The sequence below is a fragment of the Ascaphus truei genome, chromosome 20 (genome assembly GCF_040206685.1).
Source record: "Ascaphus truei isolate aAscTru1 chromosome 20, aAscTru1.hap1, whole genome shotgun sequence".
Taxonomy (NCBI): Eukaryota; Metazoa; Chordata; class Amphibia; order Anura; family Ascaphidae; genus Ascaphus; species Ascaphus truei.
Window position 1 is genome coordinate 9,896,813 of NC_134502.1, and position 24,668 is coordinate 9,921,480.

The 24,668-nt window shown below is 48.4% G+C and overlaps 1 protein-coding gene across 2 annotated transcripts; it reads left to right on the plus strand.

Annotated features, from left to right (window-relative positions):
- Window positions 1-15,568: 15,568 nt before the first annotated feature.
- SH3BP5L (SH3 binding domain protein 5 like) lies at window positions 15,569-21,736 on the plus strand. 2 transcript variants are annotated; one of them, XM_075578128.1, is made up of 7 exons: window positions 15,569-16,024; window positions 18,760-18,987; window positions 19,178-19,240; window positions 19,357-19,485; window positions 19,801-19,962; window positions 20,592-20,765; window positions 20,891-21,736. In XM_075578128.1, exons 2-7 carry the CDS (start codon window positions 18,796-18,798, stop codon window positions 21,284-21,286), a joined length of 1,116 nt encoding a protein of 371 aa, XP_075434243.1. In that variant the 5' UTR covers window positions 15,569-16,024; window positions 18,760-18,795; the 3' UTR covers window positions 21,287-21,736. The 2 variants fall into 2 exon arrangements, with proteins under 2 accessions (XP_075434243.1, XP_075434242.1); XM_075578127.1 differs by having other exon boundaries at window positions 15,571-16,108.
- Window positions 21,737-24,668: the final 2,932 nt, after the last annotated feature.

The following is a 24,668-nucleotide window of genomic DNA, read 5'->3' on the forward strand; positions in this document are numbered from 1 at the left end:
GTGAGTAAAAAAAGTGACAAAAACCCTCCACAGGAAAGCAAATATGCAAATACAGCTGTATGCTCATCTGCATGTCTTAGGCAGGTCTGCAACCCCGCCTTTCCCCATCATCACACAGCACTTCCACTGCAGCAAGGGATTCTGGGAAATGACATGCAAATGAGCACACAGTGTCACTTTTTATCTCAACCTCACATTACATGAGCAACCCTAAGGCCTCGGTCCCGCTGCGCTCGGCGGCGCGGGCGGCCACACGCGAGTTCCCCACCAGCAGGGGAATCCTCCCGAGCCGGTCCCGGTCCCCCCTGGCTGCACAGCGCACTACACGCTGTGGCGCGTCAGCCGCTAGGGGATACAAGAGAATGGTGTTCCCTAGCGTTGACGCGTCACGTGGTGTGGCTGTGAGCCAATGGGGAGGGGAGGCTTCGGGAGGAGGAGAGGCTTCGGGGAGCGGGGAGGAGTGTGGAGTGAAAGCAGCGTGAGTGCCTGTCTGTGTGTGTGTGTGTGTGTGTGTGTGTCTGAGTGCGTGAGTGCCTGTCTGCGTGTGTGTATGTGTGTGCCTGAGTGCGTGAGTGCCTGTCTGTGTGTGTGTATGTGTGTGCCTGAGTGCGTGAGTGCCTGTCTGTGTGTGTGTATGAGTGCGTGCGTGCCTGTCTGTGTGTGTGTATGTGAGTGCGTGAGTGCCTGTATGTGTGTGCCTGAGTGCGTGAGTGCCTGTCTGTGTGTGTGTATGAGTGCGTGAGTGCCTGCCTCTGTCTGTGTGTGTGTGTGTATGAGTGCGTGAGTGCCTGCCTGTGTGTGCGCGCGTGTGTGTGTATGAGTGCGTGAGTGCCTGCCTGTGTGTGTGTGTGTGTGTGTGTGCGTGTATGTGTGTGCCTGAGTGCCTGCCTCTGTCTGTGTGTGTGTGTATGAGTGCGTGAGTGCCTGCCTGTGTGTGTGTATGAGTGCGTGAGTGCCTGCCTGCCTGTGTGTGTGTGTGTGTGTGTATGTGTGTGCCTTAGTGCGTGAGTGCCTGTCTGTGTGTGTATGTGCCTGAGTGCGTGAGTGCCTGCCTCTGTCTGTGTCTGAGTGCGTGCATGCCTGTCTGTGTGTGTGTATGTGTGTGCCTGAGTGTGTGTGTGTCTGAGTGCGTGCATGCCTGTCTGTGTGTGTGTATGTGTGTGCCTGAGTGCCTGCCTCTGTCTGTCTGTGTGTGCGCGTGTGTGTGTATGAGTGCCTGCGTGTGTGTGTGTGTGTGTGTGCCTGCGTGTGTGTGTTGCTTACTTACCTTAAATCAGCAGCTCCAGCACGAGTCCATGAAGGGAGGGGGGGGAGAATAGCGGGTCCCTCCGCTCAAGCCACGCCCCCCCTCCCGGTCAAACCTCCCGCTCCGGCTCCCGCTCCCTACAGACCGCATATCGCGGTCTGTGTATGTCAGCGCCCCGCCTGTATGCAGTGCGGGCGCGCTGACTCTGGGAGCGGGGCCTTAGCCTTAGCCAATGCATGCTGCTTTAGACACAGCTTTTAAGGAAGGACTTGGGAGATGCAAAGCCAGTAAACTCACTCACAGACATGTTTCAACCTTGATGGGTATCATCAGTGTGAGGTTGGTTGCTGGCATTTGCTATATATATATATACTGTATGTAGAATCCACAGAAGCAGCCGGCACTCCACTTGCAAGTAGAAAAAAATGGGTGCTTGTCCCATAAAGCAATAATAAACCATACGATACCGTTTGAAGCACGAGATCAGGAGACAGCACTCTGGTAAGTTTGATCACGAGTTTTTGTACTGAAAAAGACACTTACTTATACACCCCATTGGTTCTGAATGTATCAAATTGTGCCATTATTTATATGGTGTGCACTATCCCCAATTAAGACCTTTGGAGCTGTGTTTGTGGGCTTTACTGATACATATTGCAATTTGTTTTACACACTGTTAGCTATTGCATGCCCAATACTTGATGGATTCAGAGCACAAGTAATTCCATACAGCCACGTCATCCTTGTATATATATATTTTACAGTTCTCTTTGATAAAGGGCAGACGCCTGAAACGCGTAAGAGATTTTTACTCACCACTTACCATGATGTCGATCATGCAATAAAGGACTTTTATTCATTTTGGTGTTTAGCCCCTGCATTTGCTCTGCTGTGCTCCGCTTACCTCCCGCAGGATTTTTTCTACTGTTTATCATCAGCGTGACGCACGCCTAAGGAACAGCTGATATCTGCTAACTGTGAGTACCCCAGTCCGCTTACCTGCGTTCTGGGGCCAATGTTCCTTGTACCCACATACCTCCTAAGGGGGACATTATACTGTTCTTAGGTAATCAGATATTTTACACTGATTTTACCGTTAGATACAGGTCCCGCCCGCCATAGAGGAGTAAGGGTTAACTGTATGGAACACACGGTTTACATGCTTCATAAGACGGCTTTTCCAACTTGTTATTGATCATATGACATATACCTACTATCATTTCTACAAGGAATACCACTTAGCTGAGCACGGTACTGGGGATCTTTTCCCTATTTTTTCACTATATATATTTTATCCCTACACGATTCTCTGCACTATTTTGGTGAGCACATTAGGTGTTCCACGTTAATTGCTTCCTTGCCAGCCATTCTGCCCATCAGCCTGTTCGCGCGAACAGTTAATTCACATGGGTCATTGACTATGCGCATGCTCATTAATACATTAGTACTATTTACCAGTTTAATATATTCAAGATGGCCACCGTTCTCCCTGTGATAGGTTGCTTATAGGGCACACAGGCAGGTGATGCTAATTTTCTGTGATTGGTGTTTTTCAGCAGCACTGGGGTTTTGGGCTATATATATATATATGTACTCTGCACTGCATTCATTGCACCACCTTGAAAAAGGTCCCACTGCGGGACCGAAACGTCCGTTTATGTGTCTTTTTAAATAAAAAACTCGTGATCAAACTTACCAGAGTGCTGTCTCCTGATCTCGTGCTTCAAACGGTATCGTATGTGTTTTTATATATATATGTATATATATATATATATATATATATATATATATATATATATATATACCACAATTATTAAGGTTATCGTGGGTAAAAAAAAGTGACAAAAACCCCTCCACAGTAAAGCATAAAGCAACTGTAAATATTACTGTATGTTCATTTGCATGTCTTAGACAGGTCTGCAACCCTATCTTTCCCCATTATCGCCCAGCATACAGCGCTTCCACTGCAGCAAGGGATTCTGGGAAATTACATGCAAATGATTTGCATCTCATCCCAGCCTCTGTCTAAAAGCTGTGTTTAAAACAGAATGAATTGGCTTGAGGATTTGCTTGTGTAATACGAGCTTGAGACAAAAGGTGGCACTGTGTGCTCATTTGCATGTCATTTCCCAGAATCCCTTGCTGCAGTGGAAGCGCTGTATGCTGGGCGATAATGGGGAAAGATAGGGTTGCAGACCTGTCTAAGACTTGCAAATGAACATCTTATACTATATTAGTGAAAGCACTATATGCCTGCCTGGATGTCCGGTGTCCCTAGGGGAAATCTCATTGGTCCCTTGGCCCGCCCCCGCACACCTCTCATTGGCCTGAGGCGGAGTGACGGGACAAAGGACACACAGGGACACACACAGGGACACACACACGGACACGGACGGGGACACACACACACAATCACCTCCCGGTGCCCCTCACTCTCCCCCGTCAGCTGGACCGCACCTCAACTTCCACACACCCCCCACCCTCCCTGTGCCCGAACTTACCCGGAGTCCCGTGTACACACACACACAGACATTCCCACCCCCCCCAAGCTCACACACACCTCACCCCCCCCCCCCCAAGCTCATCCCCCCCAAGCTCACACCCCCCACACCCCCCCAAGCTCACACCCCGGCGCCGCTACAGTCAGCGGGGGAGCGGAGCGAGCGCCTGGGACACACGCGGGGGAGCGGCCACAACACGCGGCCTCCCGCCTCACATCCACGTGGGAGCGGCCGGATGAGTGAGGCAGCGGCCGGATGAGTGAGGCAGCGGCCGGATCAGTGAGGCAGCGGCCGGATCAGTGAGGCAGCGGCAGGACGGGTGAGCTCCCCCCCCTCCACATGCTACGTGCTGCTCTTGCCCCTCCGCTCCCGGCTCCCCCCTGTCACCGCGTGACAGGCCGCGGGACGTGAGATGGGAGGGGGGATGCCCCTCCGGTCCCGGCTCCCCCCTGTCACCGCGTGACAGGCCGCGGGACGTGAGATGGGAGGGGGGATGCCCCTCCGGTCCCGGCTCCCCCCTAGGCCGCGGGACGTGAGATGGGAGGGGAGATGCCCCTCCGCTCCCGGCTCCCCCCTGTCACTGCGTGACAGGCCGCGGGACGTGAGATGGGAGGGGGGATGCCCCTCCGGTCCCGGCTCCCCCCTAGGCCGCGGGACGTGAGATGGGAGGGGGGATGCCCCTCCGCTCCCGGCTCCCCCGTCACCGCGTGACAGGCCGCGGGACGTGAGATGGGAGGGGGGATGCCCCTCCGGTCCCCGCTTCACCTTCTCCCCACCGTTGTCCCCGCTGCCTGCGCAGGAGGAGGGGGGGGGAGCGGGTGTTGGTGCTGGTGTGTGTAATTGTGTGAGACTGTGTGTGAGTGTCTATGACTGTGTGAAACTGTTTGAAACTGTGAAAGTGTGTGTGACTGTGTGTGAGTGTGTGTAACTGTCTGTGATTGTCTGTAAGTGTGTGTGTGTGTGTGTGTGTGTGTGTGTGTGTGTGTGTGTGTGTGTGTGTGTGTGTGTGTGTGTGTGTGTGTGTGTGTGTGTGTGTGTGTGTGTGTGTGTGTGGTGCACTGTGCAGTGTGAGCAATGAGCAGTTGTGCAGTGTGCAGTGTGTGTCAATGTGAGCAGTGTGTGCAGTGTGAGCAATGAGCACTGTGTGTGCACTGTGTGCAGTGTGCGCAATGACAGTGTGTCAGTGTGTGCAGTGTGACCAATGAGCAGTGTGTGTGCAGTATGCAGTGTGTGTCAGTCTGAGCAGTGTGTGTGCAGTGTGCAGTGTGACCATTGAGCAGTGTGTGTGCAGTATGCAGTGTGTGTCAGTGTGTGCAGTGTGAGCAGTGTGTGTGCAGTGTGCAGTGTGTCAGTGTGAGCAATGAGCTGTGTGTGTGTGCAGTGTGTGTGCAGTGTGCAGTGTGTGTCACTGTGACCAGTGTGTGTGCAGTGTGTGTCACTGTGAGCTGTGTGTGCGCAGTGTGCGTCAGTGCGACCAATGAGCAGTGTGTGTGCAGTGTGCAGTGTGCAGTGTGTGTGTGCAGTGTGAACAATGAGCAGTGTGTGTCAGTGTGAGCACGGTTCACATCCCGGGCAACGCCGGGTCTCTCAGCTAGTACAGTAATATATGTGTATATGTGTATATGTGTATATGTGTATATGTGTATACTGAGTTAAGTTATGGTGAGTAAAAAAAGTGACAAAAACCCTCCACAGCAAAGCAAATATGCAAATGTCAATACAACTGTATGCTCATCTGCATGTCTTAGGCAGGTCTGCAACCCCTATAAAGGATATACGAAAACCAAGCCTGTTGGTTGTGAAGATTGTTGATCCTCACGGTGGGCTTTTCAAGCCCACCGTGAGGATCAACAATCTTCACAACCAACAGGCTTGGTTTTCGTATATCCTTTATAGTGGTAAAATTTTATAGGCGCCCACGGAACTATTCCCTGTCCATACTGTTTTCCTGACCAGGGGGTCAGGCTTTGTGTCCTAGGCAGCCCCTTATGTATAGTTTTAATTAATATATAAGGTAATAGTTACTACACCACACACATTGCGGTTAGCGCTACCTGTTTTGTTGTTTAGGTCTGCAACCCCGCCTTTCCCCATTATCACCCAGCACACCTTAACCCTGGCTGTGCTCAAAGCTGTGACCATGCAGCAAGCTTAAGCCTATAGGGAACCATGTTAAAAATGGTATTTGAAGCAAAAAGTGGCACTGTGTGCTCATTTGCATGTCATTTCCCAGAATCCCTTGCTCATCTGCATGTCTCAGGCAGGTCTGCAACCCCGCCTTTCCCCATTATCACCCAGCATACAGCACTTCCACTGCAGCAAGGGATTCTGGGAAATGACATGCAAATGAGCACACAGTGTCACTTTTTGCCTCAATAATCATTTTTAACATGTTATATATATGTGTGTATATATATATATATATATCCCCATTATCTACTATCTACAAAAACTTCATAAGGATCCCACCCGTCCACCTGGCTGCCCGATTGTGTCCGGGATTAAGGCTCTCACCTCAAATCTCTCGGGTTATATAGATCAGTTCCTGAAAGAACCTGTTGGGAAATTAAGATCTTATATTAGGATCTTAAGACACCATAAAAGTGCTGAATATCTTGAGAGATATCGAGTGGAAAGAGAGCTATATCCTAGTTACATGTGATGTGTGTTCGCATTATACAGTGATTGATCACACACAGGGCTGTAATGCTGTAAAAGATATTTTAATTAAAGATTGCAGCTTAGAATTAGTACAAGTACAATTTATTGTAGACTGCATCAAACATATTCTGGGTCATAATTACTTTTGGTATAATGAGCAATTTTTTCTCCAGATTAGGGGTACCGCCATGGGTACCAGGTTTGCAACAAATTACGCGAATATCTTTATGGGTATGTGGGAGGACCAGTTTATCTGATCCGATCACCAATTTGGTGCAAACCTGGTATCATGGCATCGCTATATAGACGACGTCTTCCTGATTTGGGAGGGCAGTGTGGCTCTTTTAGAGTTATTTCTAGTGGGATTAAACAACAATCCCTACAATTTACAGTTCACATCGAAATTTAGTAAAGATCAGATTGAGTTTCTCGATCTACTCATATATATCGAGGATGGTCAAATAGAGACAAAGACATTCATTAAAAGTGTGGACACAAATAACTTTTTATTGGGGAACAGTGGACATTCAGAAAAGTGGATTAACAACATTCCACTTGGCCAAATGAAGAGATTAAGACGAAATTGCACCAAAAAAACCGTCTTTGATAAAAAGGCCCATGATTTAATGGGGAAATTTCATGAGAGACATTATAAGCAAGAAATAATAGAGGATGCATATAGAAAGGTTTCGCTTATGGATCGGGCAGATTTAATTCAATATAAAGTAAAAGAGAATCAAAGGGGAGAAGACGGGAAGGTATCAGTACCTTTTGTAACTAAATAAAGGGGAAGAGCAGTGAAAACAGCGCTAATGCTTTAAATATAAAAATAGCGACACAATTGTGACAAACAAAAATATAATACACTTTAAACTTAAAGTGGGGGCTGCCTAGGCAAAAAGGTTAACACAAACCAATACAGACAATGAAAACAAAATACCGGCGCCTCCAGAAAGAAATGATAAAACCTGACCAAATATAGAGTCCGATATAAGTAGAAAGAAGTCCTGGGGGGAATCTTCATTGAAGCCTCAGTAAGGATAAACAAACAAATAAGACAAATACAAAAAAGACAAAATAAAAAAATCATAGTGCAACTAAATAACAAAACCACAAACAAAAAAATGCTGAAAAGATTGGCAAGTAAATAATTACAAATTTAATGCAAATGAATAAAAATATATAAATAAAACAACAAACACCTGTATGTTGGGCTTAGAGACACTAAGAAAGCTATGTAATCCGGTAGGAGTAAAATTGAAATCCTACTTACAGCAAGGCTGAAAGATATAAGCCCGTAGCACAACTGTCTTCAGATTCAGACCGGAGCCTAGGCACTGGATGGTAGTAGCACAGCCTCCAAAGATCCACGCCACCGGGACGACCACTGCTGCCACACACGCAGACTTACAGGTGTGTGAGGGGTGCCACAGAGGAAAGTCGGGACCACACGCTGCCAGAGGAATCACCGGAGCAACTCACGCAGACCCAAGAGTCGCGCGATAGACCGGTGACATCCCACCACAGCGCGAGGGCAGGGGGAGCGCCCGGGACAAAACCCGCGTCAGAGTTTTTTATCACCTTGTGTGTTTGTTTTTTTGGCCATTATGCCCAATAAATAATCTTTATTTCAATTTTTGCCCCAGCCTTTTTTCATTTCCTGGCAGTGCTCCGCTTTTTTCTTTCTTTTCTATTTTTGTCTCATCAGTGTAGCAGCACGCTCCGGTTTCATCGTTGCAGAGCAGCTGTTATCATCGGGGGATTTCCTCCAGGAGCTGCAGAGTGGATCCGGATCTTTGGACAAGTGTGCGGTCTACACGCCCAGCGCCTCACCTGTTCCGGGTAGGATCACGGCTTGCGGGGACAAGCGGCTGCAGCTTTGGATTGCGCGCCGGTCCACCCACGCTTACCAGCGCCCCCCAGATCCCGTCCGGCTGAAACATCGCGGCACATCATCAGGCACCCGGTAAGGCGGCGGGAGATTCTGCTTGCAGATCTCTACTACCAACAGCCAGTCCTGTTATACCGGGGAGCCAGAACCGCTTGTCAGAGTGAGGAGGGTCACATTTCCATCTGCACGGGGGACTGGTGCCATTGACCTGATCGGAGGATATCCAGAGGTCCTACAGGTGAGGTGGGAGTCACATAGACCCACACATAACATCGGACATTTGTTTGGGACACTCTCTGCATTTATATATTTTTATACCGGTTTTCACAGCACTTGCCATATTTGTAGCTTCCACGTGGGGATTTTCCCTGTTTTTTCACTTATTGTATACTTGGATGACATTCTCATTTTTTCTAAAAACTTAGATGAACACATTCACCATACCAAACTGGTGCTGTCTAGGCTCTGTGCTAACCGCCTATATGCCTATACGCAGTGACATCACTGCCATGCAGCGCTGCAGAGAGCTTTCACAGGGCCCAGGAAGAACGTTTTCACCGGGGCCCCCTACTCATGTTTCTGCGGCCTTGTGAGAACCCCCTTCACACACCTCCTCACTCTCACCCCACCTCACACTCCCCCATTCCTTCCCCCCTCTCTCTTACACCCCCACCCCCATGTATTTTTCTCCCCTCCCCACACTCAACCTCCCTCCCCAATATACGTGCACACACAGTGACACACACACACCTGTGAGACTGTCTTTTGGAGTTGCCTATATTCCTGTATGAAGTCGACCTAGGTGTTATTTACACCATTATTGGCCGTACATGAGAATTTTCTAACTCTTACCTTGCACTGGAGGTCTGCACACATCACTGTGTCTACAGCACAGACCCGAAAGCGGGAGGAAGAGAGGCAGCGAGATGCGGAACAACTGCTGTTCCCAGCACGCAGGAGCATTCGTCTCAACGTCTGCTAACTCACCCTGCAGAGAGGAAGACTTTGTGCAACACTTCAGGACAGTGGAACTCCTAAGCGCTCCAGCTTGACACAATTTGTTGGAAGTATTTGTACGCTGTAAGTGGAATTACCTTGATTTTACGTCTACAATTTACAATATATCCTTTTTTTACCCCAGTGCGCTTTGTGCATCTTTTTGTGTGACTGTTTCTACCTATGGAGTGATCCGGCGGTGACTCATTGTGGAGGGGGGGGGGGGGGTTACCTCCACGCATTATAGCAGCAAGGGGTTAAAGGAATACCTATAAAAGGTTTTTAAAGGAGCAAGAGCGCGAACTACATATTTTCTATCGTTCCACGCAGAAATTGTTTACGGCGGGCTTCGTCCATCTCAGAGGCGGGAATCAGCTTGCGGGTGAGTAGTGTCCCTAGGAGCAATTGGATTCGATGAATGAACGCCGACAGCTCTACTCCTTCTTTCTGGTAGAGGGCATAGTACTTAGCCCAAATCTCCCCTTCATCCTCCACTAAACCGTAGGCTTCAGTCAGGAAATCAACTATAATCCTAGCCGTCAGGTCTGGATGCTGCTCCCGGTGTATACCTACTATCATAGATGCTGGGGGCTGGAGACATTCCATGATTAGCTGCCTCTTTACTGCTTCCGTGCAAGACCATTCCTCCCGCACCTTCAGAGTATGTTCCTTCCAGGAGTCTATCCTTTCTTCTCTGACAAGCGTGGGGGTGACCCCGGAGAAAGCCTTGAGCTTCCTATAATTCTGGGACTGAGAAGACGTGGTTATGGCCTCCACTAACTGTGGTAGAGTCACTCCCAAAACAGAGCCGCCACTTGATAAGTGCCTATGAGATTCATGCATTGGACAGATAGCCTGGATAGTGCTGTCCACCATTTGGGTCAGAGCAGGTGATGGGGGGGGGGGGGGGTGAATCATCCCAATGTTGGGTTTCGCTTGCGGTACTGGAGGTGAAAGTGACCCGGGGAAAGGTCACCTCAGTCTCTGCGGATGAGCACCAGATGGGTGCTAGCGATCTCCCTGCTCCTGGCGTGGGGGAGTAGTGGCCAGATCCGGGTACTGTACCACGGCAGAGTGTTACGGCGTGGACGTGGCCTGAGGATCTGGTCATTCTGGTTGAACAAGGGGGGCAATCCTCACTTGAGGGCTCAGGTAAAGTTAGTACCTGAGGGACAGTCTCTGAGCATATTTTATGCTCAGTGGCTAGGAGTACCATACTCCAATTGAATGCGTCATTATATCTCCAGTCTAGGTTTCGGGCATTGGCCAGGCCAGGAGAGTTTTTTATGTGCTCACGAACTGTAAATGCAGACGTAAGGGTTGAGACCCCTCCCACTGCGACTACGTGTCGCAAGGATACTCTGTGTGCCAAGGCCCATTCGTTGACCTCCTGTTTTGAGGGCACAAACATGATTCTGGTATAATTTCCCGGCTGATTGGGCACCCCAGGGCTGAGATCTTAGCAGCGCCTCCAAATGTAACGCACTTTCCCCCACCACCTGGGGATGTGGGGCTACATGTGTGTGGTGCGATGCAATACCTGTGGCTCACAGGAAACCTGAGCCTCCGCTGCTGGGAACCTGGGGGTGTACCTGAATTGGTGCTCGGTAGCACCACCACCTGTACGGGATTCTACTGTGTGGAATTACCCCATTACAGGAGCCCCATGCAATAAAACACACGTGTATAGATATATTTACTACACAGTCCAATAATACTAACTCTCCAAAACATACAAGCCTCACAGGGCCGTACCCTTTCACCATGCCCCCCTTTGCACTGTGTCCTCACCCTCGACGGGTGTACCATCCCAAGTACTAGGGTGCATCGAAGCACACAACACCCTGGTGTCCATAGAGTTATTAACCCTCCCACGTGTGTGACCTGTCCCACTAGCCCGTGTAAAGTTGGTGCACTTGGTGAAATGAAGTGTGTGTCCACAGATGTGTGTTATACAGATGTGTGTGATACAGATGGGGGTCCGCGGACCCGTTGACGAACCCCGACGCCTCCGCCTCAACGGTGGGTGGGTCCCGCTTGGATTGTCCCACCTTTTAGAGTCTCTGTGACAGCAGTTGTCTGGTCCCAGACAACCTGAGAACAGGATACCGCCGTGTCCTGTCTGTGTCCCTCTCGCTTGTACTGCAGGGGCAGTGTCCTTATCTATGGGTCTGTTCCTGCAGCAACCACAAACTGAGGGGAGTCGGGTAGGGTGACCAGTCGTCCCGGTTTTGCCGGGACAGTCCCGTTTTTTCTGGGCTGTCCCGGGTGATGGCCCGTCCCGGAAATGTCTTCTGGTAATCAGGTTCTTCATCCACACCGCACATTACAATAATGTCCTCAACACTGTCCTCCAGGGTAGCACCCCGAGATCCTAGGCAGGAAAAAAACGGCGCGGCCACAGCCTTGGCGCCACTCCATAGCATGCCCGCCAAAGTCACTTCAGCAGCTCTCTCCTCTGTGGCATACACACCACGTGCACTCCCTCCATCAGCCGCGGTCCACCATCTTGGACTCTCCGCGCCGCACAGAGCTTCTCTACTTGCGGTCGCCATCTTCACACTGTAATTTCTATTATCACACATGGTGCTGCTCTCTGCAGGGCAGCTGCCATTTCGATGCAATAAAGAATGCCACGATGCACCACCTACGTGTCTGACTCATGTTGCACTACATCAGGCTAGGCTCACTCTCTCAGTGTATGCTGTGTCCACCTTCCTCCTGTCTGTGCTCTGTGGTAAGTGTCCTGGCTCCTGGCTAGCGTACTCTGGCTTCTCCCATGCAGTACTAGGCGTCTACCTACTGTTGGCCACCACTAGCGCAGACCCTCTCCAGAATTCCTGACCCGAGTTATCCAGGCTATCCCTTCAGGCATCCTACCACTAGCTGCATCAAGGTGACTAGGACAGCTAAAGCCCTGGCTCCAGACCCACTGTACTCCACTCAGGATCCTAGGTTGTGCTTTGCGAGCTGACAATTCCATCACACTCCTGACTACCCCTAGGCTCCGTCCCCATATACAGCACTGACTGGCAGCATACACTCTCCCTGTTTCCTAGTGTGCCTAGCAAAAGCCTGTCCTGTTGATACAGATCTCAGCAGCGCCTCCAACTGTAACGGTGTTTCGGGCCCCACCCAATCTCACATTGGCCCCTGTGGTCTACTAGCCCCATTACATGGATGTGTATGTTGTGGTGCACCTTCTGGCTTACAGGACTCCTGAGTCTCCCGCTGGGTGTTAGTGGGGATATCAGCATGACAGGCATCTGAGGTAGTGTGCTTTGAGTCCTACTCACATACGATGCAGCGCCTCCACCCCATCAGGATCTTTGCGGCCGCAGGGGGATGTATCTGATGGGGTCCTCATCTGTGGTACCTCCTTCTGTAGAATGACTCCACATTCACACAGAAGGGTTGTAGTGAACAAGGGCATCTTTATTTGCATCTCTCCAGGCAGACTGCCCCTCATCGCGGTCGTCACTAACAGTGGACACAGAGCATGTTGTCACTTCCCTTGTTACATATGACACCTCACCAGGGTGTGCGGGCAAACCTCCATGATTGTTGCTGGCAACCCTACATACTTACCAGGTTTACTGCCAGCATGAGAAGGAGCTGTATATCATTTTTATACATGGCTACACACACATACACGGTGTGGGAGCTGAGAGCGAGAAAGGGAGGGAAGGGGAGAAGACGAGAGTTTGTGTTATGTTAAGAATTGGAAATAAATACATTTTTGAAGTAGTAATCATCCCCTCCGAAATGGGCATTTTTGGCCAACAAAGCCCTGGCTGTAAGAGTTGAAGGGCCCAAGCAAAGCCCCCACCTCTATACACACAAACACACACTGCAGCCCCCACCTCTATACACACAAACACACACTGCAGCCCCCACCTCTATACACACAAACGCACACTGCAGTCAGGGTTGCCACCTTCTATTGAAGGCTAACCCGGAGATAACAACATTTTTTAGATCTATTTATTATATATTTATTTTTGCCTTTGGCTGTATCCTCCCCTCCAAATTCCATTAACATGGCTGCGCGACGTGACGTAATGCACATTGCCATAACAACGAGACGATCCATGACGTCACGCTGCATCAAGTTGACATGACAACGGAACGCATTATGGCGCCGAGGCATCACGTGATGCCACATTGTCATGGCAACATGTCACCGCCTGACGTCAGTGTCTTGTTGTCATGGCAACGGGGTGCGTCATGTTATGTAATTTGTTTTAAAAAATTTTTTTATAAATGTGTCCCGGTTTTTCATTTTGGAAATCTGGTCACCCTAGAGTCGGGGCTTAGCTGGGGCCTAACAGGGGTATCTGGCCTAGTGCAGGAGCCACAGACCCCTGCACACCCCTGCACACCCCTGCACAGACCCCTTCCTTGTCCCAGCTCCAACTAACGTGGCAGCAAAATGTGCGAAAAGCATCTTTCTGGTGAGTAGGGGATTGCTGCAGCCCCATTGGCTGTTCACGCTCCCACGTGATTGCAGCCACTGAGGCTTCTGGGGGTTATAGTCCCTGGTTGAGCCTATTCTAACTAATGGCTGCCGCTCTAACTATACTGCGCATGTGCGGCATCTTGCGCATGCGCGGCCAATCACAACATGGCGGCCCCTGCAAAGGGAGCTGCTGAATCTTCCGGCGATACGCTCGCCTGCGCAACCTTCCCGTCGGTGCCAGAACCTGCTCCCTGCCTCCGCTGCCTAGCACACCCGCTCCAGGAGGTAGGGGGCAACGGGGGACCAGGGGAGACTCCGGTTACACTAGGCTTAAGAGTATTTCCTCTTTAAAATAACACAATCTAGATATTCTTCTAATCTAGCATGGCAAGCGCTATAGTTTAGGTTTTAATCGAATTTTTGCTTTCAAATAAAATTGATATGTATAATCTATCTATATGTATAATCTATCTATATGTATAATCTATCTATCTATATGTATAATCTATCTATCTATGTATAATCTATCATGTCACAGATGATAGGAGTAGGCACTTCATGCATAAAATTAGACAATAGGAAAAGGAGTAACTGCCCTGAAGAGCTTACAATCAAAATGGGAATACAATTAATGTGGTAGGGAATCAGAAGCAGTATTGTGCAGTGGGGCCAGAATCTTTCAACAAGAAAGGTACATTTCAATAAAAAAGGAAGCTGACCCTCAAGACAGTGATTTTTAACCAGGAGGTCTCCGTGGGGAGGGGAGAGTAGTTTCCATGATGAGAAAAAAATGCCGTGGCACAGCAAATACAAAGGGCAATAGCGGGATTACCAAAAATAAAGGGTAATAGCTGACACTATAACGCGCATCACACGCAAAGTGCTTTATCAAAGACCAGGGTTCTGAGGATCCCATGGGAAGAGAGCTGGGGCAACTCTCCGAGGCCAAGCCTCCTGCAGTCACCGGAAGTCGCGTTCGATTTTGTGTGTGTGTAAGGAGGGGAGAGCATAAGGCCTCGTCCAGGGTGGGGCTGAGCGGGCGCGCCCGCTCACGCTGGACACGTTGCGACAAAACAACGTGGCCTGCGTGAGCGGGTGCTCAGCCGCTTGCCGAGCAAGCAAAATTGATTTTGCTGCTCGCAAGCGCATCACATGAGCGGTTCGCCCAATGAGGGCAAACCAGCTCTGTGAAGTTGGGGACGCAGGAAAAGCAAGGCCGAGCAGGGCGCAGCTCTGGAGCGCCCATTTCCACCCTGGACGAGGCCTAAGGCCTGGGACATAGTCATCTTGTCAGTGCGGAGGCGCGCTGAGGCTCAGGGAAAGCGGTGCTTTCCCTGGCCTTACACAGCGCGCCGTCCGTGGGCGTGTCGGGGGCGGGCCAGTGACGTCACGGAGCTGGTTCGCCCTCAGGCGAACCAGCTCACGTGACCGGCCCTGCGCTCCGGCGAGCGCCAAATTTGAAAACTTCTTGAGACACACGCTTCCCTAGGCGTGCGGACGCGTGCGCGAGCCCCTGCTAAAGCCGCTCATTGCGGCTGCAGGGGCTCAGTGCCGAGTGTGAGCGTGGCTAAGCCTTGCTCACACTACTATGTCCCAGGCCTAAGGGAGGGGGAGAGAGCGTACGGGGGAGTGTGAGAAAAGCATGAGCTCCAAGACCTTTAGAGAAGTGTCTAGACTTGTTTAGTATAGGATCTGTTACCTCCTGTATGGTTATTGAGACAAGGATTACGTGTTGTGTATCCCTTTAATACTGCAATCATATACAGACAGTATACACCATCTCACTATGTAACCATGGGCCGGGCTGGCAGTCAGGGGCCAGGGCTCCTACTACTTTCCAGTAGTTTTCTTAGTTTCCGTGGTAACGGCTCGTGCGGGAGGAGCTGACTAACGGAACGTACGGAAAGCGGAAATAAGGGGCCTTTGTACGGAGCCCGGAAGTTGATAGCCGCCATGCAGCCACGGGAACAGGCGCTGGTTGCGTCGACAGGACAAAACCGTGAGCCGCCATTTTGTCGTACGGAGGGCGGTCTACAGCCCTTCTGCAGCGAAAAAAAAAAAATACGAGCGAAAAAAAGAGCTTGGTTTACCTTCGCGCCATCTTGCCGAACGGACGCCGGAACCTACCCTCATCTGGCATGTTGCTGCACGGACTCATTGCCACCCTCTGCCCCCCCACCACACATCTTGCCGTACGGAAGAGTTAGGGTCCCCTTCCTCCAATCATCCCTATCACCCTAGTTTCCGGTTCCGGTGCCGCCGGGACACAGGTACAAACTGCGGGACAGGGCAGCGACGGGGGCTGTGTGACGTCACGCTGCACAGCCCATGACGTCATAACGCGAGTATTTAAGGTGTGGAAGTCGGTTTATAATACATATTTATAGGGGGTGCATTATATGGCCTAAGAGTTGTTAATGTGTATATATAATGTATGCATAACTATGTGTGGGATTATGTTTGTGTATGTTTATGTATATTAAATATATAGTGAAGCACATGTGCACAGCACTGAATCTAATGCACAAATATACATATCTATATACAGGGAATACGGTATACGGATGCAATTGTGTTGCACGCTATATACTGTTTATTGGTTTTAATTTCTCCATAAGTATACATCTGTCTAAGAAAAGCACATTATATGATAAAAATAAGTCTGAATATACACACACACCTGGGTACAAACTGTAAAAATGGTGGGAATAACAATAAGTGAAAATAGTCTTATGAAAAATGCAAAACAGTTTATTAAAGTATTGATGGTTTGCCGTTCAAGTCTTATATTCTTTTGTGTGATATATACATACAGACACACACGTGCTGTCACATCTATCTGTTATATGTATGTATGTATGTATATGTAGAGGTATCAGTACCGTGTTAGCCGAGCTTCAATAATCAAAAAATAAATAGATGATACCGTTCTGTGGCTAACGAAATGCTTTTATTTGTGCGAGCGTTCGAGATACACTGATCTCTTCTTCCGGCGATGTTACAAAGAATGAAGCAAGCAAAAGCTATACTATAAACAGTGTCTATTGGAATGTTATCTGTGCTGGTCCTTCCCCCGGTGTGGATGTGTTTTATGGCTAGAGGTGTCAAAAGGTTCCTGAAAGCAAGTGATGTAAGAGTGTGTGTGTGTGTATCTGTGTATATCCACTCCCAATCCACACACACCTTTTGTAAAGCACTGTATATACTGTGGGCTCTCCATTCATTTTTATTCACATAGATACACACACACTTACATCACTTGCTTTCAGGAACCTTTTGACACCTCTAGCCATAAAACACATCCACACCGGGGGAAGGAAAAGCACAGATAACATTCCAAGAGACACTGTTTTTAAGTATACCCTTTGCTTGCTTCATTCATTTTAACATCGCCGGAAGAAGAGATCAGTGTATCTCGAAAGCTCGCACAAATAAAAGCATTTCGTTAGCCACAGAACGGTATCATCTATTTATTTTTTGATTATATATATATATATATATATATATACTGAGTTAAGTTATGGTGAGTAAAAAAAAGTGACAAAAACCCTCCACAGCAAAGCAAATATTCAAATGTAAATACAACTGTATGCTCATCTGCATGTCTTAGGCAGGTTTGCAACCCTGCCTTTCCCCATTATCACACAGCACACAGCACTTGTGCTGGGTGATAATGGGGAAAGGCGGGGTTGCAGACCTGCCTAAGACATGCAGATGAGTATACAGTTGTATTTACAATTGCATATTTGCTTTGCTGTGGAGGGTTTTTTTACTCACCATAACTTAACTCAGTATTATGGTTGGCCCATCCTTTAGCTTCTTTGCATACCCAGTTAATCAACCCCACACTGATGAGACCCATTAAGGTCGAAACAGCTGTCTGTGGGTTGTTTTCTGGGTGTGCACCTTAACCCTGGCTGTGCTCAAAGCTGTGACCATGCAGCAAGCTTAAGCCTATAGGGAACCATGTTAAAAATGGTTTTTGAAGCAAAAAGTGACACTGTGTGCTCATTTGCATGTCATTTCCCAGAATCCCTTGCTGCAGTGGAAGTGCTGTATGCTGGGTGATAATGGGGAAAGGCGGGGTTGCAGACCTGCCTAAGACATGCAGATGAGCATACAGTTGTATTTACATTTGTGTATAAATATATATGTGTGTGTGTGTGTGTGTGTGTGTGTGTGTGTGTGTGTGTGTGTGTGTGTGTGTGTGTGTGTGTGTGTGTGTGTGTGTGTGTGTGTGTGTGTGTGTGTTCGACAAACCTATAAATTTGCACGCCCCGGGCGAGTGGATTTAACATTGTGGCGAGCTCCTATTGGCCCAAGCAGCACACGTGTGGTAATAGGTGGCGAGTAGATTTTTTGATGATTTGTCGACCACTGTGTATATATATATATATATATATATATATATATATATATATATATATATATATATATATATATATATATATATATATATATATATATATATATATATATATATATATATATAAATAGATGATACCGTTCTGTGGCCAACGAAATGCTTAAGCATTTCGTTAGCCACAGAACGGTATTATCTATTTATTTTTTGATTATTGAAGCTCGGCTAACACGGTACTGATATCTCTATCTATATCTATATATACCCTGTCTTCCCATAAGAGAAGGCACAAAAGCAGCAACACTCAGATAAGCAAAAAGACATGTATTAGCAGTGACAAAGCAGCACACTATAAACCCAACGTTTCGGTCCTGGCAGGACCTTCCTCCGGGTCCTGCCAGGACCGAAACGTTGGGTTTACAGTGTGCTGTTTTGTCACTGCTAATACATGTCGTTTTGCTTATCTGAGTGTTGCAGCTTTTGTGCCTTCTCTTATGGGAAGACAAGGTTTCTATATTGATTTCTATGGAGCATGCACCTTGACTTTACATTTGTTGCTTGGAGTGCTGGCTGCTGCTTTTTGTTGTCTATATATCTATCTCTATAGATAGATAGATATATATCTATATATATCCCTGTTAGGTTTCTACGTACCATGCATAGCTGAGCTGTCTCAACATGGAGGGGAGAGAGGGACCCCCTTGCGAGGTGAGACTGCCCACTCCGGGGGCTGAGAGAGAGGGACATGTCCACCAGGAGCTGGCGTGTCACGGAGAGACCAGCCCCGATGTGAAGAGAAAAAGCGAGTGCGCTTCGGACGTTAAGAGAGAGGCGGGAGAGATCGAGGAGGAATTAGATCCCAGGATACAGGTTTAGTGCACTCTCTGGGAGACACTTTTCTTTGACTGTCATTGTCTTTTGTGTGTGATGTCTCTATATTTGACTTGCTCTGTCTCTCCGAGTGTCTTTCTATCTGTCTGTCTTTTTTCTGACTGTCTACACCGCTTAACGGTCTCTCTGTTTCCTTCTCCTGGACTCTCTTTCGTGACTGCATCTGCAGGAGGAATTAGAGCGTCTGAACCAGGCCAGCGAAGAGATCAACCTGCTTGAGTTACAGCTGGATGTGAGTACCGTCAGCCATCTTTGAACATCCCACCCCTGCCCCCAATATACTTGGCTCCTCCCACACTGCCCTCTGTATACATAATTCCTCCCTGTGTATATCCCCCCCCCACCTAGGATGCCCGCACAGCGTATCGTCGTATACTGTCTGAGTCTGCGAGACGCTTAAACGCTCACGCTACTCAACTCGGAGGGTGTATAGATAAGGCAAGACCATACTATGAAGCTAGGAGACTGGCCAAAGAGGTAAAAAACAAAACAACTCTCCCTCTCGAACATTCATACACTGCACATTGCGTCTATATACTGCCAGTACATCTGTATACTGTACACAGCATCTACTTACTACTAGTACATCTATATAATGCATGCTGTGTCTATGTACTGCTAGTACATAGTACACTACAACACTGCACGTTGCGTCTATATACTGCTAGTATATCTGTATAGTGCACGCCACATCTATATACTTCTAGTACATCTGTATACTGCAAGCTGTCTATATACTGCAAAGTACATCTATATACTGCACACTGTGTTTGTATTATACACTTTATACAGGCTCAACAGGACACACACAGCGCTGCTCTGCGGTATGAGAGAGCGGTCAGTATGCACGGAGCTGCCCGGGAAATGGTCTTCGTGGCAGAGCAGGGAGTTACTGCCGATAAGAACAGACTGGACCCAACATGGCAGGAGATGTTAAACCATGCGACATGCAAAGTAAGCGGGGAGGGAGGGAGAGAGGGAGGGGGGGGGGGAGAAATAAAGAAATAGGCGGATAGGGTTTGGGGTAAGAGACAGAAAGGGAGGAAGAGAGATATGGGGGAGGGGGGTGAAAGGATGGATAGTGAGGGAGGATGGGCAGCAGAATGGTATGTTTCGCCGCCAAGGACAGTCTGCCGCTGGCCGCGTCACCCCTAAGGTAATTGATTAGCATTGGGTTTAGGGTAAGGGGTTAAGCTTTTTGGGGTAAGATTAGGTGGTTAAGGTGACCCTTTTTAGGGTTAAGGAATTTAGGGTAAGGGGTTACGTTTTAGGGTAATGGGTTTTAAGGTTGGGGGTTAATGTTTGCGGTTTTAAGGTAAGGGGTTAAAGGTTTTTAGGGTTAAAATTAGCGTTGGGAGGTTATGCTATATATTACCATGTCGGCAAAACGGCTGGCAGCTATATGTCCAGATGGCTAAACGGCGGTTCTGAAAGGTCCTTGGCAGAGGGGAGAGAATGTGCGCGGAAGAGAAGGGTAAAGAGATTGTGAGGAAGAAGGGTCGAGACTCGATAGAATAAATGAAGCATCGCCTTCTCGTGCGCACTCTCACCCCCTCTCTCTGCCCCCCCTCCTACCCCTCCAGGTGAATGAAGCGGAGGAGGAGCGGCTGCACAGCGAGTTTGAGCACCAGCGAGTGACTCGACAGTGTCACGCAGCCGAAGCCAGAGTGCAGACCCTGCAGAAGAGCCTGAGGCGCGTTATCATGAAGAGCCGCCCTTACTTTGAACTGAAGGCTCAGTTCAACACCGTGCTAGAGGTAACTGTCTGTGTCACCCTGCAAGGGGAGAGGGACAGATTCATAGCTTCCTCCTGTCTGTGTCACTGTCACCCTGCGTTGGGAGGGACAGACTTATAGCTCCCTTATGTCTCTCTGTGTCACAGGAGCATAAGTCACGTGTGACCTGTCTGGAGGTTTCTGTGTCACAAGCAAAGCTGCTTTACTCGGCCACTCTGCGCAGTCTGGAGTTAATCAGCGAGGAAATTCATGCACGTCGCACTCAAGGGCTCCTCTTACCCCTCCGAACCCCGCCCCTGGGAGCCGAAGCCCCTCCCCCCACCCAGGACGGGGAGGAAGGCCCCGCTGCTGACACTGTTTCCCTCCTCAGCCTGCAGACCATTGCGTCCGACCTGCAGAAGAGCGACTCTGTGGAGCATCTGAAGGGCTTGAGCGATGTGACCAGTCTAGATGGCGGAGAGAGGGGGGGGGGAGAGTGCAGAGATGGGAGGGAAAGAGGGGCAGAGGTGGTCTTCAGACATCACAGGAGTGTGAGTCTGTGAGAAGGGGGGCGGAGAGACAATATGGGAGAGGGGGCTGTTCAAACATCCCAGGAGTGTCTGTAGGAAGGGGCAGGTGAGAAGAGAGGAAGGCTATTGTAATTATAGGAGAGTGTAAGAATCAGGCTGGAGATGTCTCGCTGCTATGAGAACGGACTCTGTTTGATGCAGCGGGTGCGGTCTCTTTATTTAAGTAAATTTATCTTGATGTCTCTGTGCCTGCGCAGTCACTGCACATCAAGGGAATATGTATATAACACTGTATATAGCATTAGAGGGGTGTGTGTGTGTGTGTGTGTGTGTGTGTGTGTGTGTGTTATATACACAGATCTGTGTGTGCGTGGATAGATGTATATGAGAGAGCGGTATATGTATATAACACTGTACAGTATAAGATTGAGAGAGAAGTACTCTTTCACTGGGGGTTACGCATTGAATAAAAAATAAAACTTTTTGATGCTCCTTTAAAATCCAATTTAAAAAAAAAAATACCACCCTAAACAAAAACAAAAAAGGAAGATAACTGCATATTACCCCATTTAAAATGGAAAATGGCTCAATCAGAAGTATAAATACAAAATGTAATTGTTTCGCCAGTCACACATACCCTGGCAGATTCATCCATCGCCAACACTGGTTTGTGCACCTGAAGTGGCCGTAACTCCCGTTCAAGTCAGTGGAAGTTAACTCCGGCTTGGGCGCTCCAAACCCATACTGGCGCTTGGTGAATTATGTCCATAACTTGCCAATCGTGTTACCTATTTGTAGCAGCAGAACATCCGGAACTCTGCATAGCATAGTCTAATTCACTCCAATGTATTGGGTAGTCTTAATTCACCAGCATAGTTTACAGATGTTGCACATCATGTTACACATTTGTGAGCATCTCCCTCTCATTTTCAAGCTAAAGCTTTTCCTGACTGCCTAACCCAGTGGTGGGCAACATCAAGGGCCCTTCAGCCCCTGAAAGGGCTGCACATAGTATCTCCTTCTGTCTCCACCACCACTCTCTCTCCCGCTGTCTGTCTCCAACACCTCTCTCTCGCTTTGTCATTCCCGCTCTGCATGCTCATTTGTGAGATAGGCTCAAAGTGGTAAGGGAAGAAGTACCTGGAGAGAGAGGAGGGTGCGGGGTTGCATGTTGCCCACCAGTGGCCTAACCAGACGGGTTTCCTTAACCTGTAACATGATCTCATTTAACTGGTATGACACAGGACCTTCCTGGCACGTCATAGGCCCTTACCACATACCAGGTACATTATAGGAACTTGCTTGTTTTATAGGGGCACTTTGGAGTGACTGTTCCCAAGCAAGTCTTGTTCTATATGTTTTGATTTTCTTCATCTCTAGCTGCTGAGGTTATCATGATAACCTATAGACTGCACTAAGCTCCATTTTTACGCTCCCGGACAATTCACATTTCAAATGCTTATATCTCCCGAATGGAGCATTAGAATTAAAAAGATAAAATCAGCGTGGCACAGGGCAAGAACAACTCTGTTTAAGTTATGCAAAAAAACAAATTCGGCACGGATTACTACTTTTAACTGGCAACATCTCCTGTTTCCCTATGTATGCTGTCATAATCACCTTGCATGTTTTACTCGGAGAGCAGAGCTTTGTCAGGGGCAAGGAGCTACTGAAATCGCCTAGTCTTTTATATACCTTCCAGGTCCCATGATCTCCAGAATTATAGGAGTACTCACCCTTTGTCGTCCATTGTGCTAAATACCATTGGTCAGCAGTCTCATTGGCTGTCTGCTGAAGCCAAGCCCCACCTAATTAATTTGCTGCACTACCAAAGCCTTGCCCCAGGAGCCTGCTTGGCTTTGACTATGAAGCCCCACCAGCTTTATTGGCTGTAACTGCTGAAGCGGTCTAGAACATTTAGCCACCGAAATTTGAGCCGCTGGCCGTTTCGCCAAGAAGATAACCCCCCCCTAACCTTACCCTAAAAGCCTGTAACCTTAACCCCATACCCTAAGGCCTGGTCCATAGCGCCTTCGCCTGTGCGGAGGCGTGCGCGGCCGTGACGTCACACACTTGAAGCGGGTGCGGTTTTTGGCCATGGTACGTGTTCTGCCAGTGGGCGTGTCTAGGGGTGTGTCAGTGACGTCACGGAGCTGGTTCGCCCTCATTGGGCGAGCCGCTCATGTGACCTGTCTGTCGCGCTGAAAAATCAATGTAACTGATTTCTCGCGCAACGTGCGCCCCCTCCTTCCGCGCCCGTACGCCGCGTGGACGCTAACACTGCCTTAAGGCAGTCTGTTTGCGGTACCATGTCCCCAGCCTAATGCTAATCTTTGCCCTAAAAAACCGTACCTTAAACCCCCTAATCCTAATCTTTACCCTAAAAAATTAACCCCTTATTCCAAAACCCCTAACCTTAACTCCTTACCCAAAAAAACCCTAAGTTAACCCCCTGTGGTAATACCAACGCATTTACCGAAGCTGTAGGGTAACTGCGTTGCGATGTTTCGTTCTGCTACTGAAGACCCTCCCCATTATGGAAAATGGGGAGGAGGAGACGGATAAGGGTAAAGGAAGGTGGCGAGAGGGGTGCATGGACCGCTTTTGAGTCGAAATAGTAGAAGGACAAAGATAAGAACATAATATATAGAGAAGTGCTTCTGAACTAACCTGTTGATTTACGAAAATGAAAGAATAGTACAAAAGAGCAGCACGCATCAAAAATGTAATGTCACAGATGCAGCCACAGGCCCACTTTGTTCGGTTAGGATGCACTGCACTGATACAGTTGCAGAGTATCTAAATAAACTTGACTGAGAACAAGCTAAAACTGTTTTATTTAAAATATAGAGGGACCCCACTTTACATCTTCATAAAGGGGATATGGTGTAAATAAAAATGAGTATATTGTAAAGTGAAGTATGACATTAACCAGCAGGACCCACCCCCCTTCCCTCCCAAATATTATTTATTTTTTAAAGACAACCTCTAACTAACGTTCTGATCAACTATGGCAGGAAACAGCTTATGCATCAATACCATAATTGATTAGGGCAATATTTGTGTCCCACCATCAGATCCTCGATGTGTGTCACCAGGACAGCCTAATATGTACTTCTAACGGATATACCTGTTGTTTTAAATAAACAAGAGCTTCAACTTCCCTCCCTTCAAGTCGTGTATTTTGGGCCTTATTGTATATACGCTGAATCAGCCTTTGGTCGAGAAAAAATGGCTGCTTTAACGTATGTAAAATGACTCCTTTAATATTCGTAACCTGTAGATCCACTGATTCTATTCTCAGTAGTTTCATATAAATATATATATGTACATATTTAGAGATGTGTACAGGAGGGCCCCGGGTATACGGCGGGTTCCGTTCCAGGGGCCCGCCGTATAGTGAAAGTCGCCGGAA

Coding starts and splice junctions, on each gene's coding strand:
- SH3BP5L (XM_075578128.1), top strand. CDS start 18,796: ATGGAGGGGAGAGAGGGACCCCCTTGCGAGGTGAGACTGCCCACTCCG. Junction 18,988..19,177: donor AATTAGATCCCAGGATACAG/GTTTAGTGCACT, acceptor CTGCATCTGCAG/GAGGAATTAGAGCGTCTGAA. Junction 19,486..19,800: donor CTAGGAGACTGGCCAAAGAG/GTAAAAAACAAA, acceptor CACTTTATACAG/GCTCAACAGGACACACACAG.